Source organism: Amphibalanus amphitrite, unplaced genomic scaffold, assembly GCF_019059575.1.
Source record: "Amphibalanus amphitrite isolate SeventyFive unplaced genomic scaffold, NRLGWU_Aamphi_draft 000395F_arrow, whole genome shotgun sequence".
NCBI classification, from domain to species: Eukaryota; Metazoa; Arthropoda; class Thecostraca; order Balanomorpha; family Balanidae; genus Amphibalanus; species Amphibalanus amphitrite.
This window is the reverse complement of record NW_024881889.1, coordinates 38,149-59,291: the sequence shown is the minus strand read 5'-3', so window position 1 is coordinate 59,291 and position 21,143 is coordinate 38,149. Positions and strand designations below refer to the sequence as shown.

General features: G+C 48.0%; 1 protein-coding gene across 1 annotated transcript; it reads right to left on the bottom strand.

Annotated features, from left to right (window-relative positions):
* Positions 1-11,278: 11,278 nt before the first annotated feature.
* LOC122390404 lies at positions 11,279-20,311 on the bottom strand. The gene is made up of 6 exons (XM_043383310.1): positions 19,696-20,311; positions 19,226-19,371; positions 18,278-18,413; positions 17,746-17,918; positions 16,299-16,484; positions 11,279-12,406 (listed from the first exon to the last, which is right to left on the bottom strand). The coding sequence occupies exons 1-6, from the start codon at positions 20,298-20,300 to the stop codon at positions 11,958-11,960; spliced, it is 1,695 nt and encodes a 564-aa protein (XP_043239245.1). The 5' UTR covers positions 20,301-20,311; the 3' UTR covers positions 11,279-11,957.
* Between the last annotated feature and the right edge of the window lie 832 nt (positions 20,312-21,143).

Genomic DNA, 21,143 nt, shown 5'->3' with positions numbered 1-21,143 from the left:
GGCTGACGACCTTCTGCCAACCTGCTGAGGAGCTGCCACTGACTTGCTGCGGACCCACAAACCTGCTACGAGTCACTGCAAATCTGCAGCCGACCCGCTGACCTGTGCTTGACCCGCTGCTGACCCGGTAGCCAACACAAGTGCCTTGGTTATGGGCTGAGAACAAGTGTTCTTCGAGTAACGTTTTCTTTCGCTGACAGCCCGCTCCAGGAAGCTTCTGAGGTCACTGATCACCAGCTGATCATTTTGCGACAAACACCAGTGCTGATCGTCAGACTGTATCTGCTGTGAGCACAGCAGCTCGCTCTGTGAGAGCCAGGACAGGTAGGGCAGCTCACCCGATGAGAGCGAAGCCGGCAGACTGTGAGCAGCACCTCACCCGGCACAGAACTGGCCTTTTGGTGCCTGGGGCAGTCGCACTTTTAGCGGATGCAATCTGGATCGATATTAGGTTTGAATGCTCTTTACGCCGACCCGCGGACTGCTTTGGTGCCCATCATCCTCATACCACTGCACCATTATGCACAGTCGACACCAAACGGTGGAAACGCGTGAATGTGTTCGGCCTAAACGGCGCTAGAGTGACTGTCCTAATGGCGGAGGTGCAGCGAAGCACCGGTGATTTAGGCTCGCGCCCATCCTTTGTGTTTTATAATTACAGTCAGTAACGCCTGCCTAGGTAGTCATAACACACCACAGCACAGGCACTTGCACATTGAACGCTGGCAACAGTGGTGACCCTTAAAACCCTCGCGGGCCCGCGGGGGGGGGGGCGCGTAATATTTGCGATAGCTCCCAAACACTAGGAAAGCGAATCTTTCAGTACCCCTTCTCCCATCAATTTGACATCTTCTGAACGAAAAAATGAAGTAAAAAAGTAAAAACAAATCACAGGGTCGATTTTTCTAGACCCCTCTTAGTCCTCTGGGCGAACGACGAACCGGAGCCACCAGATGAGGCAGAACGGACCGCCTCCGTCAACCTTCACGTGCCGTGTGGCCTGGTACCGCAGTCGACACAGCCCGGGATAACGAGACATGAAGTGACGACGCAGGCGGCGATGCCAAGTGATACAGTTGAATACGAAACGACAGCGCCGTGTGAAGTGTCACCACCTCGACCTTGCCTGCGGTCCCCACGACAGGGTAGCGAACAGGAGACCCAGGGAACGTCACGGTCACGCGCTGAAGGATCTCCGCCGCGGCAGGTACGATTCCAGCTGCCAGCCACCACCGAGCCTTGCGACAATGGTCTGCGCAGATCTTCGCGAACTCGACGGCCGCCGCAGTGGCTAAGCGACAACGAAATGTGAGGCGTATTCAGGGGCACGTCTGTGCGTATAGTGTACACTGTACATACCGTACCTATGTGTTTTGATGCTTCGTTGTATGTGTTCAGAGGCGGCGTTGGCTGGCGGGGGGAGATGTAACAGAGCAAAAATGTTTGGTTCTTTGTTTCCAAGCCGTCTTTGTCACTGGCGCCGTGCGCCAGTGGGTATGTGTGTCGGAGTTTGCATCCCCACTGTCCCTTACCATGGCGACGCCGCGCGACGCGGCGCGGCGAGAGACGCGGCGGAGAGGCAGTCGAGCTTGGGAACCCGCGGGGGATGTTGTCGTGGTTTAACCTTCGCCCCAGTGGGGGGGGGGGGCATATGTTACCACCCTGTCGCGTTTTTTGCGTGTAGATAAAAAACCGCGGCGCGTAGCGCCGCGCCGCTTGGGGTAGCTTTTGGTACATCAATTTTGGACAATGTGTGAAATTTTTGACCCCAGGTCATGTCAGGTCAGGTCACCAGGTCAAGTTAACTGACAAAGCCTAAAAAAGTTTGCAATCATGTCCAGCCTGCAGTGTTTGTCAGAAAGGTTTTAAACTTGGTGGATTGCATGCTGTTATGGGCGCCTACAATTCGTATATCTCGGATTTTTTATATCCCTGACCTAAGGTCAGGTCAGTGGCGTGACCTTTCCATTACAAGTCAATGGAGAAAAATGAAAATGCCTCTAGATCCGTGTGTACGCATCGGAACAGTCCAAATATTTCAGAATCACAATGATTTAGTCCACTCGTGATGACCAAGGTGTCATTTTTGCTGATAGCCTCTAGACAGGTCATCCGAGGTCACTTGAGGCTACAAACAGTTTTTTGCCAATAACTCGCGATTGGAACGAGATAGAACGCTGGGGATGGTCTCATTGTGTTTGTCTTGTTGAGATGCATCGACTGATATGCAACATGACCTTTTCCGGTAAGGTCATGACCTTGACCTGAGGTCAAATTTTCAAGTTGACCTTTCAAGGTCAAATTATAGTTCATTCGACGCGTCGCGGCGAGGGGAACACGATTCTGGCAATAGAAATGTCGTGACTTTTTGTAGTCGAAAGTTATTGTCGAAAAACACTTCGTAAAAACAGCTATTTTTTGGAGTTTTTGCCCTCTGGGGCTAAACCGTTGACCTGAGGTCAATATTGATAATGACCTTTTCAAAAGAAGAGTTCAAAAGCTATCGATTGTTCTTCCATCCGTTTTTCTAGCTACCATAGTTACTGAGATAGCGGCATGTTTTCTGAAAAATATAATGACAATTGGCAAATTTTGACCTTTGATGACCTCTGGTGACCCCAATATTGCTCTAAGGTGAAAAATGACCGAAATACTTTCAAACGTACGCATTGAGAGCTATCGACTGCTTTTTACTGCGTCTTTCTAGCCCTCTTAGTTTTTGAGTTAGAGGTGGGTGGTAACATATGCCCCCCCCCCCCCCCCCACTAGGGCGAAGTTGGCTGAGACCGCCACTGGGGCGCGGGTTAAGTGGCAATACAGTTTGTTGCCGTTAATCGAGACTCTCGAGCTGGAAACCGGAAAGTAAACGCGACCAGTAACAACGTGACCGACCTGACCTCATGTGATCTTTAGGAAATATCCTAGAGGTACTTACAAGTTGTGAGACTTCTAGAAGATGCACGTACCTACTGTAAGCTTCATCCCCCTGTAAAAGCTCCTCTGGGACTGAAGGCGTTGCGAAGTTGCGGCATCTGCGGACCGTCCACTTATGACGTCATAGGTCAGTAACCTGACCTGACCTGAAAATCTGGTTGGTGTCACAAGATCCGGCTTGAATCAAAGGTCAGGTATCCTAGTTTCAGCTCTCTGTTGCTGGCGTGTTCGGAGTTATCGCGTGAAAAAAAAACTAGGTGGGGGGGGGGGGGGGGAGGATTAAGCTAGGCTGGGTTGGGTAAGTTTAGATCAAGTAGTAGCAGGGGCCCGGGAACGATTTTCAAGTTGGGGGGCGAGCCTAAAATACCTGACATGATGCATATGAAGCAGTGGCGTAGCTAGCGGTCTAAGGGGACACGTATGTACAGTGAATCTAGTAAGGATCTCCAGACGCAAGTAGATGGCGTTGAGCCTCAGTCGAGTCCATGTGAGATTCAAGGAGAGGTCACTTCCGAGCTGGGCCCGATGGGGAGATGGGCGGGGGGGGGGCGGGCGGCGAGGTCACGGTGCGGGTGACCTGTCAAACAGCCCCGGTGCGGTGGGGCATTGCCGCGGGCAAATGGCGCACTCCAGCGTTGTTCCCTTCCATATCGCGGTGTTGGGCCGGGCGGCCGGTTAGCTTGGCAGTTGGCTGCTTGAAAGGAAAGGATAATGAGGCATGGGTTTACTGGGGCCAGCTCATCTACTTTCAACTATGATGAACCCAAAGTAATGCAAATGTGATGTTGGTAATGCAGCTGGCAATGGAATGCTAGCGAATGCTCCGGGCGCCCAGTAGCTATAAAGATTAAGATTATTTAGGTCTCCTGAAATTTTCATTGAATATAATTCAAGCAATAGAAAGATCGTATCGTTCGCCAGTTTTTTGACCGGCTGGCGTTTCTTGCGTAGAGTGCCCTTTGGCAAATAATTATCACGCAGGTGATTTTTTTTTTGCTGGTAAGATGGGCCTTTAAAGGGACAGTATCACCATTTTGATGAAATTTGACATTGCATAGGCCCCACCTTTCTGGTCCGGGGACTGAAGACCGATCCTCGAAGCTCCACACCGTTATCCCGCTATCGCCGCTCAAAGTACGAAAGGTGTACTACACTTTGAATCGTGCTTCACTATCTTCACTGTTTAAATGTTTGCGCCGTTTTGAATTGGCCGCCAGTAATAAAACTTTTACCCTGGTCATTTCATCAAATTTTATAAAGCCAAAACGTTTTTCGCACTTATTCATCACCGTTAAATTCATTAACCCGGCAGGCGGTGGGCCTACCAGCCACCTTCCGCGCGGTGGGGGGGGGCACTTTTTTGCCCCCCCCCCGTATCTCCGAAACTACTGGACGGATCCGGAAAATTCAAACGGCGTTCGATAGCCCTGTCAAATTTGTCGAAGGAAACCAAATTTCATTGACCTCGGGGTCACCGATGACGTCACAGGTCAGGTCAAAGATAAAATGTTTCACCGTTCACGGGGCTTCTAGGGAAAGCGCTATAACACCGAGTAAAACGCATTTTGTCGAAAATCAGCGATAAGGCACCAGTTGTCTAGTACATATGTTGCTATTAGAGGTCACTGGTCATACCAGGTCAGGTCACAGGTCAGGTCACCAAAGGTCACCAAGGGTCACCACATGAGCCCAACTTTACTAAGGTTATGCGATGCATGTTTTATGGCTAGTTTTTCATTTCCAACTCAATGGTGTTGGTTATAAGACCATCAGGTACGGTTTAGGTCACTTTCTGGTGGAGGTCAGGTCAAGGTCAGGTCAAAAAAGGTCAAATTTCAAAGTTGATATTTTTGCATAAAATGGGTATCGATTCGATGCAGCTCGTCACGGGGAGTCTAATGGTGGTCTTTGTTTTGCGCTACGAAGTCTAGAATTGCTAAAAATTGAGTTTGAAAATTTGACGTCATCAATTTTGAACAGTTTTTTCGCTATAACTTGGCCAAAAAAAGAGGTATCGATCTCAAATTTGGTATGTAGATAGAAGGCGGTAGGGGCTATCACATATATTCCGGTTTTTTCGAAATTCAAAAAACTTTTTGGATTTTTTAGCTATTATATTCAAAAAATCTATTTTTTGATTTTTGGGGGTCAAAATCCAAAAAATTCGAAAAACTCAAATAGCAGTTTTGTAGCTCTTTTAATTCCACACCTTTTATGTCTAAAACATTTTTCTGTATCTCTAAAGCTGTAGGCCTGACAGCTCTTCCCGCGAAACCTTTTTTTGGGTCGAAAATGGGAAAAATGACGTCACTCTGACGTCATTAGCGGCCAACCTATCGTAGCCTTTGGAAAAAATTTTTGGTCACCATGTGCGCTAGCTGCTCCCGGGAGGGTACTGAAAGTTTGGTGACGATCGGCGCAGCGGTTCTCGAGATATATCGAAAAAACTAAAGGGGGGGGGGGCAAAAAATTGCCTCCCCCCCACCGCCTGGAAGGTTAAATAGTCGTAGGCAATTTCCGCTGTTTCCTTCGGATTCTAGCGGCTCAACAAAAGAATTCCTCCAGCTTGAACCACAATCTCCCTCCAATGTATGACGTTTATCACGTGATTGTCACGTGATATTTTATCCCAGTGTCAATTGTCACGTCCAATTGTCACTCCCTCCAATTGTCACGTGATATTTTTATAGGCAATACCTAAGGCTACCTCTCCCTAAGGACAACTCAATCAGAAGAACGACCGCGATTATTAACCCGCGCACCGACGGGGGTCTGCGCCAACTTCGCACCGACGGGGGGGGGGGGCGGATGACCGCCCCCCCCCCTGAGATCTCGAGAACGAAGCAAGATAGCGACAAGCGGTAAACGGCATCGGATACGCACGGCCAAGATCTACAATTTTTACAAAGGTAATTTTCAGGTCAGGTCAAAGATGACGTCACAGGGGTCGAAAAAGTCAAAATGGCGGCGCTAGATATGGAGAGAGTTTTTCTCGAATAACTTTCGAATTAGTCAAGATAGGAACAAACTAAGGGCATCATCGTGATCCTCTCGTCAATCCGCATCGAATGATATATATGTTGACATCGAAAGGTCAAGGTCAAAGGTTGACCTCAGGTCACGTGACCTCGAGGTCATCATGTATATCATTCGATGCGTCTTGACGAGCTGAACACAATGAGACCATCCACGCGTCTGTATCTTGTTCCTGTACGGAGTTATTGGCCAAAAACCTTTGGTGACCTTTGATAACGTCACATGACCTCACAGCTGCCCAACAGCAAAACTGACCTCAAGGTAGTGAAGGTTGATCGTATATGAAGTCATGTAAAGTATATGGGGCCATTCCGACCCGTTTTAGTGGTAAAAACAGGGAGTTGATTTTTCCCCCATTGACTTATAATGGGGAGGTCGCGAAATTGACCTGACCTTAGGTCACCGATATCAAAATTCCGAGATATACAAATTGTAGCTACTAATGACCTAATAATATCCTGCGACTTTCAAAGGCCTCCGACATCTACTGTAGCTGTGGCACGGTGACAAAGTTGCAAAAAAGTGACTTGAGGTTGGGTCATTCAAAGTGACCTGGTGACCTGACCTTAAAAGGTAGGAAGTTCAAACTTGCACACCATGTGTAAAATTGATGAGGTTATAGTCATACCAAATTTCGCGGCGCTACGCGCGCGGTTTTCCCGCTATTCGCGAAAAACCTCAGGGGGGCGGATATCCGCCCCCCCGTCGGTGCGCGGTTTAACGAAAAGAAGAGCGCCAGTTCTGTAGTAATTTTGCATGCTTCCAAACTGGCGGCCATGCTTGTATAGTGGTGATTCGCTCATGAAAATGAATCATGAAAATGAAATGTGGTTGCAATATTTTTCACCAAGTTCGGTCCTCAAACTATGTTTTTCTGATTCAGAAAAATAAGAAATGCTAGTAAAAAAAAATCAGCTCCATACATTGATTTTTTTTTCGATGATACTGTCCCTTTAAGTCAAATCAAGTCGCTATACGAGAAGATGAGGAAAAGTGGACGAATGCCACATTTTTGTGCATGAAGTCTGGAGTTAAAAAAGCTAAAAGTTATTATACGTGTAAGCTAAAAACAATAAGATCCGTTAACCCTCGCCGGACCTATTGGTTTTCTACATACGCGCCGGCCGAGGGAGGGGGGGGCGGGTACGACCCCCCCTCGCCGTTTCGCCCCTGGTGGAGCTAGCGCGTCGCGGAAAAAACGAGCGTGTGCGCCGTTACGAGACGCAGAGATTGGTACCCGATTTTAAGGTCCTAGGTCAACCGGTGACCTCTGAGGTCAGGTCAAGTGCCCCAAGGTACGGTTCAGTTTTTGGTAAATAACTTCGCAAAAAACGGCCGCAGAGCGCCGATTTTGGCAGCATCGTGTTCGTTTCGCTCAGGCGCGTCGAATGATATACTTTTTGCCCGGGTCAGGTCAACTTGGGGTGTTGACCTCAGGTCAAGGTCAGGTCAGCACCCCCAGGTCACGAAGTTGGTCGAAAGAGGTCATGTCGCATATCATTCGATTCGGCAGGTCTTCCTGAGTCCATTGGTGGCTTTCCCGAACCGCTAGCTCAATTTAATCAAGAGTTATTGACGAAAAACTAATATGACCTTGATGACGTCATAAATGACGTCACGCAAGGTCAACATTGCAAAAGTGACGCATCTTACCTTGCAAGGAGTGCATCAAATCACGATTCTGTGTGCTTGAGATAGTTGGAGATCGTTCCCGGCGCCAGAATAGCAGTTTTCATTTTTCCCCATTGACTTATAATGGTGAGGTCACGAAAATGACCTGACCTCATATGACCTTTAGGAAAAATCCGAGATATACAAATTGTGGGACTCATAATGGATACTAGATCCTGCAAGTTTCATTTCCCTGTGACATCTCCTCTGGCAGTGAGGGCGTTGCGAAGTTGCGACATCTGAAGACCGTGCAGAGGTTCACTTATGACGTCATAGGTCAGTGACCTGACCTGACCCAAAAATGCGGTTGGTGTCAAAAGATCCGGCTTGGATAAAAGGTCAGGTATGCCAAGTTTCAGCTCTCTATCGCCAGTGTGTTCGGAGCTATCGCGAAAAAACCCTATGGGGGGGGCGGCACCCGCCCCCCCCCCCTCGGCCGGCGAGGGTTAATAAAAATATTTGATACGAAATTAGCATCTGTTTTGTCTTATCATGATTGCGTGTAAGACAACAGTCCAACCGGGTGCAACCCGGTCCAACCTGGTTCGGCTCCCCCTTTTTTGGCCCGAACCTTTTGGAAGAAAGGAATCACGAAGATCAAGTCCAGTAGCGCCGGAAGTGGAACACCTTCAATTAAAGGGACCCTCCCATCTTAAAGGGACTATCCCACCTTCTAAAATGTTGTTAAAACCAGTTAAATTGTGCCCGACTTTATAGATTGGATGACCAGGAACACGGTTCTGGCATTTATTTTTCATTAAACATCTTAGGCTTCCCATATTCCAAACACAAAGTTTCAAATATGTGACGTCACAGCCCAAAGTTACATCCTTCCCCAGGCCACATTACTGTCATAAAGCTGATTCTTTTTACTCTGTAGGCACCACAACAAAGTTCAGACCAAGTTTTAAGCGACTTTTCAACGAACAAACCCATTTAAATCAGAATGACTAAACGAGGTGACGTCACACTAACGGTCGCTCCATGTTGAAGATAGGGCCTTGTACAAGGCCCATTTTCAAATGAAGGGAACGAATTTCTTTAACACCAAGAGGCCGCGGGGGTTGAAACCTAGATAGATAGTGGTTTCTGAACCTCGCCGCAAACTTGGCTATCTCAACTCAAACCCCATGTTAAAGGTGGGATAGTCCCTTTAACATTAGATTTGAGTTGAGATAGTCAAAATGGGGTCCCTGGCTCACAATTACCGGTTTTGGCACTCACAACACCGAGAAATGCCTTAAATCGGAAATATTGAGTTTCAAAATTGCAGCATTTTGATCCAGAGGGGCTAATGCATTTAAATACCCCTCTGAATGTGTGACGTCAGCGCAGATCTAACGATTTTCAAATGTTTGACTAAAACGTTTTGTAGCACGCGTTGATATATGCTGCTTTGCGCGCAACGAGTGCCGCACTTTCAGCTGCCAAACTATTGCTTCCAATTAAAGTCGCTAGGAACAGCGGAGATCCCAAAAAGTAAACAAAAGTAAAAGCCTAATATCTTGAAAACCGGTGAATATTTTTCGGTGAAATTTGGTAGATATTCGTTTTCGGTCTTTCTGAACCGAGCGACATCACTTTCATGCCAATTCATAATATTTTTTGAAGGTGAGAGGGTCCCTTTAAGGGGGGAGGCACTGCCGACTTTTGGTCCCATTCTTTCCATGCAACGCCCATAGGGCTAATTACGAGCGAGCGAGCGCAGCGAGCGAAGTGAGTCTTTTCAATATAACGGAAAAATCTCAGTATGAGCGGCCCGGCCCGGCCCGGCCCGGCCCGGCCTGTAACGCTTTTGAGAGGCTTATATCTCAGCAACCGCTGGACCGATTGGCCTGCGGTCTTTTTTGTTGGGTAGCCCCATCCCTTCTACCCCGTAATTGACTACTTTTGATACATCTCAGTGACCGTCGTGGCACGTGCCACGTGAAAAGTCAAGGGTGTTCAAGCTGTTTTGCAAAAGTAGTGATTTTGAGAGGCCCATATCTCAGCAGCGGCTTGAGCGATTGTCTTGCGGTCATTTTTATAGGGTAGCTGCATCCCTTCTACCAAAGGTCGGATACTCTTCATCTATGTGAGTGACCCCCACTGCACGTGCAAAATACAACAATAAGAGGTGCCAAATTAGTTCCCATTTCAGTAACTCGGTAATTACTGGGGCGATTTCGCTGAAACTTGGCATACAGGTAGGCACCCACCAGGCAATGCATTCCCATGTGTTGCGGTTAGGGTGCTACTGCACGTGCGCACGTGCAGGGGGCGTTTCCAGATCTCGAGAACGGCTGGGCCGATTGCGCTCAAATTTGGTACACGGTTGGGGACCAGTTAGTAGGGTGCCGTGCAAAAGTCATTTTGGACCCCGTTTGCACGTGCGCACGTGCAGAATGCCGCTTTCAGATCTCAGGAACGGCTGGGCCGATTGCGTTCAAATTTGGCACACCGCTAGCGACCAGTTAGAAGGGTGCTTTGCGCAAGCCCGTTGGAAGCACCCTCTCGCCCTTCCGCACGTGCAGGGCTCACTATCTCGCTCGCTCGTTCTTCGCCCAAAAGGCGTTTTACTGGTGTTAAAATTCCAAAATCAAAGGGTGGCACAGTGCCCCGATGCCCTCCCCGTTCCGCCGCCTATGACAAAGTCCCCGCTAAGCTGAGCTTGTTGCGTTGACCCTGCTCTCTACCGGTAGAGATTCGGAGGGTATACCCTCCGATCAAGCAATTCCTGGTCTATGGCAGAATTAAGAGTCCAAATTTTAACGTGCGCACATAGCCGCGCACGGCTGGTCCCCTCACTGACTTCGCCTGGCAGCGGCCTGCCACCAACCACAACTATACCCGTCAGGAGCCGCTCAAAAACGTCAAGCACACGTCGCGTTTCGAACCCGGACTTTTGCTACCGGGACGTGCGCTCTCACCACATGGCACATGGAGTCCAACGCTCTACCGACCGAGCTACCGGGGCGGACATTTACCTTGGGGTTTCGCCTCGTGACATTGACAGACGTCAGACACTTTGGCCGAACTTTAGCCGAAACACTGAGCAAGCTGCGCAGGGCGATAGGTGCTTGTAGCGTTGAGGTTGGGTAACCTGTGAGCTGAATACGATGTCGTAAGTTCGAGCCCCACTCCCGGGTCTGGTTTTATCTAGACACAAACCAAAACCTTTCCCTCTACTGCAACACAGATAAGCATGATGACATCTTTCCCCAATATCCTCTCCAAAAGTCAAAATTAATGCATATAAATGTTTAGCTAAGTTTCATTTTTAAGAAAATATTTTTGGTCATTTGTCTGGAGCCATTTCAACTCTTTTTTCTAATTCTTTTCGACCCGATAATTGATAAAACCCACCAAAACCGAACGTGCCAAATGAAAAATATCTAACTCAAATAACATTTTAGAAAAGCCTCATCTTGCATCATGAAAAGCATCATGCAACTATCGACTGAATAGTGGCATGCTATGAATACGTCCTAAGTAGATTTCAATTATCATTGTTCAACATTTTGGCTGGAACTGACGCTGCCTCTGGCTTGCCCGTTTGTTTGAGATAATGATTCCCTTCAGTCGCATTCGACTTGCCGGTTCCACATGAACAAGATACCACCATCCAAGCAGTAAATCCAAGCAGTAAAAAGTCAAAAAAGTAAATCAAAATATATTATTTTTTGATCATTTGCTCATGAACCATGGCATTACGAGAACACGATAAGTTCTTTTTTCCAGCGAGATTGTAGCTCATAGAATGATAAATGCATTTGTAATACATTTTATGAAACATTCTAAATGAATCCTAGCCTTGGATTTGTGCTTTGTTGTTAATTCTTGACACACAAATGGATTCCATGAAATATGCGAATAACCAGAAAATAGGCACTGAGGGAAGCGACTTTTGAACTAGCCGTACGTCCGAAATCAATGCATTTAAAACGTTTGACTACGTCAATTTGAGCACGGCTTCATTGATAGCAGCCCGTTTATGGATAACCTGTCGGAGGGCTGACATGTAGGCAGATGTATTCGTATACATTAATACCACTCAACCGTACGGCTCTGGGCTCGCATATCACTTCTATCAGTTAAGTCTTCTCACTCGAGAAACGAATATTCGATCGCATCGTGCTTGTATCACATTCGTCGTTATCGCTTCGTCCAAGCTCTCTGTCGACTTATCAGGTGTCAAGACATTTGCGCTCCCCATATCTGCAACACAGCTTTCTTTTCTCGCTTCGCCATCCATGCTTCTTGCCGTTGTGTTGCCTCCGATCCGCAGTGCCAAAGCTGATCCAAATAGACATCAATTAACTCTGAACCGGCGGCAGCTATGAACCGGATGCCCTGGATCGCCGCCTCCAGAGCAGCGCGCCGGCACAGATGGAGCTCAGCGCCGCCAGCACGCCCGCCGACGCGCCCACGGCCGTGCCCACCGCCACGCCCGGCTCAGACGTGGTGGCGTTAGCCGGCACCTCAGTGGTCCCATTGTCGGCCGGGGGGATACCCTCTCCGTCCCCCATCCTAGCCGTGCCGGCCGGGAGAGCCTGCTGCTTCGGAAGGTCACCAGATCGGTCACCTTTCCCGACCGTCTCCCGCCATCCATCGTCTGAACCACTCAACGGGTCGACGTTTGGTTGGGTCTGCTGTATTGTGATGTCCGGAGGCTTTTCGTCGCTCTTTCCGACCTCGGCCTCGGCCTTTGCGCGCTCGGCCTCAGCCTTTTCCGTCTCGGCTTTTGTTCGCTCAGCCTCCTCTTGCTGGGCTTCTTGCACAGATTCTGTGGGAACGGGGTTATCGACCGGGTCAGATAACAGAGCGCAACAGGTTTTGTCGCCCGTGTCGGCGATAGACCGTGAGTGGAGCAGTGGCATCGTATTGCCGTTAAAAGATAATAAAACATGCTGTACAATGAGTGCTGACTTCCCTGTACCAACTGAGTATTACTGGTACTTCAATATCAAATCGATACTTGTAAACTGCGAGGTAACAAACTGGACACTATGTGCACGTTCCAACCCCTCACGTTCTCACGTCCTAATATGTAAGGCCATTCCGTGTGAAACCGTGACACTTTGGATGTCAGTCATGTGCGCCCATCAAAGCTGGTCACGGTCCATCTCATTCAACTAACAGCAACTGCCGTTGTGACTTCTTCCACCAACCATAGACCATTTTTGTCAGGCACCTCATATATCGAGCGACGGAGCAACTTGATCTCCGGCTGTCACCCGGGATTCCAATACCCTACCTACTGAGCAACGGGACGGACAAAGCCTTTGTTTGATGTGTCCATTTGAAGCTCGGCACCTTCAATATAGCCCGCAAGCATGGTGAAAACAGACTCATATTGAAGTTGACAGCCGATTCATTAGGTATTCGCCGGGCGCATTGATGTGTTGGTGTAAATAACACGGGATCAATAGAGACGCCGAGAAGAGCTGAACGTGAAGCGAACTGAAGCAGGCTGGGTTTGCAGCGTTATCGTTGCCAGCAAACTCATTATTTTCAACACAGCCTTTTGTCTGGGTACCTAGGCTAGCAGGCTGACATTAGAGTCATGAATCAAGGTTGTTAAGGGCTGATATCCGAGATTTTAAAGATGTCTTCCAGGAAGAAAGTTTTGTCCCAGTTTTATATGTTTTCGAATGTAGCGCATAAGAGATCAGGCTCCTAAAATTGATCGGCAACCATGAAAGAGATGTTACAACTTTCAGCTCTGTTGCAATAAAAGAACATATTTCATTACAACACACATCACGCTACCAATTGCATCATATCGCGCTTTCGAAGTTCGTATTAGATTCACGTTTCTTCTGAAAACGTGGCAACTTATGTTGAAATGAATTCTTCCTATGTAATGCTACCTCTCCCTTATAAACATCAACCCGGCAATAACGTTCCACATATCCTTACACCTCTTGTCTGACGAAATCCGGGAGCCACGCAGTACATTTCTCCGTCCCGCTGCGCTTGCAAAGACATGACTGGTGGATACGGGTCTATGTATTCCTGACATTTACCCCAAGTCATGCTCTTTGGGTGAGGGTAACGCCCCCGTGAGGTACACATCAGGGTAACAATATACATAGCCGGGAGCACGTTCACAGTGCTACAAGATAAACGAGACAGGCGGCGGCGGGGTGGCGGTGGACAGAACACATATTGTCACGTGGCACTGCGGGCGCTCACTGAGGCCTGAGGGCCGGTGGTGCTCACGCCGTGCGGTAGGTGTCGCTACAGGCTACAGTTTGCGCCCGCGGGCAGAGAAAGGCTTTGCTGCGCGCCACTGTTAGTCGCGCGCATCAAATACATTTCTCCGTCCCGCTGCGCTTGCAAAGACATGACTGGTGGATACGGGTCTATGTATTCCTGACATTTACCCCAAGTCATGCTCTTTGGGTGAGGGTAACGCCCATCCACGGGAAGATAGAAAAACCGCGACAAAACTACTGTCAGCGGCTGTGCCGTTAGCGGAGTCAGGCGTGCAGGGCCGGGGTCACCAACCGGCCGCACTGACGCGCCGCCGGAGACGGGGAAGCAGTACAACGAGACGGCCGCACCGGGCCGTAAGAATAGGCACTAGATATAATCCCGACAAACGGGAAGGACTCGCCTGTAATTGAAAAGCGGCGCACCGCACTGTTGGTGCGCACCAGACGCAAAGGAATTCCGAAAGCACACAGAACACATATTGTCACGTGGCACTGCGGGCGCTCACTGAGGCCTGAGGGCCGGTGGTGCTCACGCCGTGCGGTAGGTGTCGCTACAGGCTACAGTTTGCGCCCGCGGGCAGAGAAAGGCTTTGCTGCGCGCCACTGTTAGTCGCGCGCATCAAATACATTTCCCGTCCCAGTCACTATACCACTAACACACCGCCCTCACATCACAATCTAGCACCTCGCTTCCCGTGTCTCTGCACAGCCACAGTTCCCCAGGTTCATCCCTGCCCGTATCTCGCCACCGCTCATTAGAAGCGGCCCTAATAGGGGCCTCTCGGCAGGGCTGGGAAAAATGCTGAATCTGCTACATACCAGATATTACGAGAAACTCTTATTAGCTACATTGCCACAAATCGGTTCCTCACATCATTTCTGCTAAAGAAAATGATGTTACAAGTCAATAGAAATTCTGGACAGAACTTTCCACTACCATTTTCTATCTTTTCTCAAAGTGAGCTTTAAATGTTTTGATTTAGTTGGCTGCACGCACAATAAAAGATACAGTGTCTTGCTTCTGCCCCCTGTGAATGTTCTTTTTCTTATTTCTTACTCATTGTAGGAAGCATCAAATACCAAAATAAGGTGCTGTGGGGTTTTCTCAGGGCAAGTTCCATCACCCCCGGAGCACCAGGAAGCTCCAGTGAGCCCAAGAATTTTCCTATCAGCATCCCAGCACCTTTAGGATTCAGAGGTATTAGCCTACTCAGGCAGAAAGTATTTGGAAGAAATCAGGTTGATTTGGCTAATCAGTCTGGTCAACAATTTACAATCATTGTGCATGCCGAACCGCTGTACAAATGTTGCCAGTTGTCACTTATCAAGGTTTAGAGGTAACATAATAATTGAACATTAAAGAAGTAAATAAAATATTCTTTTCTGAGCGTTACTTGATCAATATTTCAATCAGATCTCACCTGCGCAAATCCGATCATATCTCCCTATATCTTCACCTCTTGCTTTGCGTGCTGGGCGGCTACCTTGCTCTTTAACTGGGTACTGCACGCCGCTATACGGACAGTTGTCATTACGGCACTTGAAATTAGGCCTGGAACATCCCACTTCCCTAAACTAGAGGCAAAATGAAAGATACACTTGCCGAAATGATGCAAAAACACCCAGAAACACACTCATCAAAACCCATCAAACTACCCACGCGAAACGACAACTAGAATGGTCTCTAATGCGCCAGAACCAACGCATAAACCAAACACACAAACATAAATGATGCTTTTGTATATTTTTGTAAATGTTTCTTAATGTTACTTACAAAAGAAGGTTAATTGGTGCTTTGGAACTCTAATTCTATTTAGATATGTATAATTCAAAGAAAAAATACACAAGAAACTGACAAAAATATTGTATGACGTCATCAAAAAGAATTAAAGACGTTGCAGGATGCTGCTTCATAAAAGATGGCTTTTTAGAGCTGTCATAGGCAAAATGAGTTGATTCTTTTCGTATTTTTATTGCTCATTCAACAATTCCCTTTTTAAGACAATTTGTTTTGTTTCGTATATATGTTGCTGCAATATTTCACAAATAATAAAATTTATTTTAGCAATATTTATAAGAAATATAGCGCATAAAAAGGCGTAGCAGATACCTTTAGCTACACGACTCAGAGTATGAAGAATTAATGATTGCTACACTGGAAACTGCTACAAAGAGCGGCCAGATTCGTCATAAAATGGAGCACAAAGCTGACGTTTTGAACTTGTGTTGGCTTTACAGATGTTTTGTTCATATTCGCCGACGAGATCACTGACCGGTGGTACCTCTATTTCGAAAATGGGCGAATTTTGATGTTTTTATTGTATTTTTCTTTATGATCTACGGAAGAGAGAAATGCTGATTTTGCTACAATTGATGGAACAATAAACCGATATCTGCTACCTACTGGGGTATGAAAGTATGAGGGATTTCCCAGCCCTGCCTCTCGGCAACACTCACTGGTGCGGAATATGAAGGGCCGGGAAGAGACGAATCCGGCATCATTGACGAACATCAGCTGGACGGCGTATGTTGTGTTGGGCTGCAGGGGACCGTTACAGCGAGGGTCCTCCGACAGGACAGGAGTCGTAGAGGTGGAACAGGATGTGTTACCGCCCAACACAAACTCTGTGGGTTCGGTCGCGGCTGGGAAAGGAGAGTTGACATAAGGATGGCTTCATTTTGGCCTGAAATTGGTTATTGGCAAGAGACATTTTGACATAACGTTTCACAGCTGGAACAATGAACAGCCATGAGCCAAACTGAGTCCTTCTAAAGCCTTTGAAACATCTCATAATTTAACCCTATTAGTGGCAGGGGGGGGGGGGGTTGTTTTTATCCACCCCTCAGGTTTTTCGGGAATATCTCCGAAACCGCTGAAGCTACGATGCTGAAATTTTCTGACTTTTCCTAAAACTAAATTGGGCACATTCCCTGAAAATTTCAAGTTCATAACTTTACCAGGGGCGGCTCCAGAGCACTGGGAATTGGGGGGTCCTATTCGTGAAGCGAGTCATTTGGGCGAAGATCACGATGCTGCACCAGTTTTACGAACAGTGAATAAAAGGTATCATGTGATAACATATACAGTTATTGTGCATCCTCTTTTGACACGTTTTTGCTATAATAGGCGGACCCAGGCGTCCAAAAAGGGGGGTTATGTTTTACCTCCCAACATAGGTGCCCTGACACCGCCTATGCATTACCAATACAATTTTAGTCGTTCTCTCATAAGAAAATTATAACATAACAAGACCATTACCACCCTTTTTAGAAAGAGTACCAACAAAAACCTTATTTACTATACTTTTTGTGTACCCCCAATCTCAATGATCTGTATCCGCCTATGATTTTTGAAAATGCATATTTTTAGGATCCATGTGAATTCCTGGTTCATTCTCTATCGATCGGCAAAAGTTGCGTTAAGATTGGTTCAGAAACCTGGCCGTGATAAACAGTCTAAAATGTATCTGCAATTTGCCCGTTTTTACCCCCCTCTACCCCCCCTATTGACATTTTTTAATTTTTATTTTTTAGAAATGTAGATCACGTTGAGCGAAATCGAATGCCGTTTGAATTTTGAAAATCGGCCCGTTAGATCTCGAGATATCAAGGGGGGGGTCGTAAACAGCCCCCCCCCCCCCTGCCACTAATAGGGGGTAGCCAGGAGCCTGCCACTAATAGGGTTAAGTTGAGGGAAATACGATCATCATCCTATACTGACCGACATGAAATGCATTAGCTTAAGTCTTTCATTCCAAGACAAGCTAAAAGCCACGCAAATAATGATCGGTTATTTCACCGAGGCAGGCTATTTTCAAATCAATGGTCTAATTCTCTGCGACGCTATGCGTTCCGATGAGATCTCATCACCGATTGATGGAAACTCGAGGCACTCGCCACTTACCGCTATCTGGTATGAATGCGGGAGGCGACGCCAGGTAATGACTGGTCCGATTGAGCTCGAACTGTTGCCAGGTGGTCGCCTGGGGCAGCTGAGTGATGTTGCCAGACGGCGGTGGAAGGGGGCTGATGTCGCTAGTGGCGGCGCCGGGCTCGTAAACCACCACTCGAACTTCCCTGCGGGCGTGTCAGACTGTTGGTGATGATCTTACTACGTAATTTGAGGCTTCTAGGGATCCTGTAGAGTGTAGAGTGTAAATGGCTTGTATGGAAAATATGATATGCATGGTATTTATATTTTGCAGGTCGTTTAGAAATTTAGATCGATCGCAAATAGGTAGGCTAAAACGAGGGAGCTCGTTCCAGCCTAGACTGATAAACGTGGATTTCAGAATTAAAGATGGAGTACATGAAAAAATAATACATGTTTTTTTAGGATGCAGTAAACAACAACGAACAGGCTTCAGCAACAAGCGCCATGTGCCTCAGACGTTCTAACACATATGAGACCTTACATAAGATCTTTATGTCCTGACCTGAGAATTCCCGCCGCTGCGTCATACATGTGACTCGGCAGTCGCAGCAGGTACTGGCGGGACGGGTCCAGGTCCTCTCGCCAGCCGGACAGCGTCTCCAGCTGCTGCTGAACGCTCTCAGAAGGAGGCGACGGAACTGCGGACACCCACTGTACAGTTTTTTAATGCTTACACGGCACACCTAAACGACTACTGATGCAGTGCTGGCATATCATCCCAAATGGCTAACGTGTAATTAAAAAATGTTCGTTGTATTTCGACCTGCAATCCTCGAGGGATTTTTTATTTACAAGCTACTTGGATTTCTTTGATGCATCATGCATATTGCATTGCGTCAATTGTGTTTTCGGATGTCAACAATTGAGATTGAAATGAGAGGGCATGAAATGAGAGAATACCTGATGTAACATTAAATAGCAACGTTCCGTTTAATCTCTTTCACCCTTTTGCTAGAAATGTTTTATTTTTTAGTCTACCTTCACAAAAGAATTACGGCCACCCTCTGCTTTATTATTCACCAATTCGTGCTAATTGTCTCAGTTTCAATCAACAAAGCGCCGCGGCCTTTGCATGGAAAACCGGGGAGCTCCCCAAAAGCAGACCACATCGGGCTGGTGGTGTAATGAACTGCTGGAAGACAAACGATTCTCGGACAGCGGCACATTTCCACGAAATGGAGCCACTTGGCACATTCTCTCGCCGTGGCTGGTGTTCGTCTGCAGTCCCAATAGACTTCCCGACTGGTTTAACATCTCAGAGGTGGTAAACCAGCTAGAAAAGCCGAGACACACACACACACACCCCCACACACCCCACACACACACACACACACACACACACACACACACACACACACACACACACACACACACACACACACACCACACACACACACACACATACAGCCCGGGTTCAGTGGGGGAAAAACCAGGTGTCAGAGCCACACACCTCGAGCCGGAGACAGGCAGCGACTCTTCGCGGCAGGTCCGACATGCGGTGTGGAGTACACAGACTCTGCCGCTACCTCAATCACGTAGGTGATGTCGCCCTCCACGCCCGACCACGCGGCACGGCACCGGCTCTGGTCACACTGGCTGGCAACAGGCGTGTTTGTTTGGCGTCACATATCGTATCGGGCAACACTATTTCTGGAGGGTTTGTCACCTACCGATAAAGATATTACAGTTTTAGCCAGCCTGGATAATGAAATCGCCGTTTTCATTTTCTTCTGCAAGCTAATCAAAAAAGGAAAAAAAAACATTTTCAATGAAAAGCTAAAAAGAAAACACACATTTGTACGATTTTCTCCCAGTCCTAGGAAGTTCAGGTTGTAATAAATTATGTGCAGGCTTATTATTGTTAGGCGTCAGATAAAGCCAAAATCCAGTACTTACATTGTCCTGAAAACGACCACCTACCTCTCTCCCAGAGTTTCCTGGACGAACTTCTCCATCTGACCGGTATCTCTCGTACTCCGCTGGACATTCACATGATACGCCTTGGTGGGCACCTCCACAGGTCTCGGCACGTCCCAGGACAGGGTCAGCGTGTGACCCTCACAGCTGACCTTCAGGTCAGTGACCTTGGCCGTGTACTCTGGCGTCCGACACACCGCCAGGGCTGTTTCCCCGCGCTGCTGGAGATATTTCGACTCCGCCTGAACCGTCACCTGACACTCACTCCCGGGCATCACGGGTGCGTCAGTCGCTTCCCGCAGCTCGCACGTGCAGTTGAAGTAGTAGGTCCGCTCTCCCATGAAGTTGAACCGCTTCACCGGGTAGTTGCAGACGCGCTCGCAGGCGCCGCACTGGTCGGAGCGGGCCTGGGAGGAGGCGCAGGGACACTGGGTGTGGTGGCAGCTGTGCCAGAACTTGCTGACCACCTGGTGACCCGTCACAGGGTGATGGCACTGATACTGGCTCCGGTAACTGACGATGCCGAATGCGTTCTTGGTCGGGTTGGCCCAGCTGAACGAGAGGCCCAGCGGCTGGGACGAACAGTCGGCCTTCAGGTGACGAACCATCCCCGGAGCTGAAACGGGAGACAGCGACTAAAGCGCAGGATGCACTCGCATAAACTCAGCAAATTTGTAATATTTTTATTTTAGAATGCAGTGTTAGCACCAAAAATGAACAGGAAATGGACTCGGTCTTATCTCGTTAGCCGCCAGTTCTGAACCAGGGAAATATCATGCGTGGTAGTTTAATAATACATAGATAGCGTTATGATAATTACAATCATAACGCATAACGAAAAGGCTTGGAAAAAAATACCATGTGAGGCCTTAGAAGAGATCGGAGCTCGACTGGCAGCGGCTCTTTTCCAATATCCTGCGACGCCTAACTTTACATAGATCGGAGCTGGGAGTGAGGCACGTTCCGCCGTACACGGAAGTCATGCGGCACAGCATCATTCAGGCGCCCGCTTGGGACGCGAGCGTGCGGCACTGCGGTAGGCACGCAGGCAGATATCGAGTGCAAGACTGAGGTGGGAAGGTAGGAAAGGGATCGCGGGAGCGGGAGGGAGGGAGAGAGAGGGGAGGGAGGGAGAGAGAAGGACCAACTTGAAAAATAATATAACCAATACATCGATGATCCTAATTACCAGTTAGCCAGGGTTCCAGTTCCACTTCCCTAAAGTCCCAATCTATAGAAGACTGAAAGAAAATCCACTTAGTGCCTCGGTCAGGCCCTTGACGTCAGGGGCACGCTGCTTATCGATCATTTGATCAAACTGGGCGGAGTGAAGACCCAATAATGATCCTTGATTGGTCCTGACGAACGTGCTAAAAACAGCACGGACGGACCTTTCAGCAGCAGTGAAGTGCACTAACTCGACCCCTCCCCGCCACCCAGGACTTCCCCCC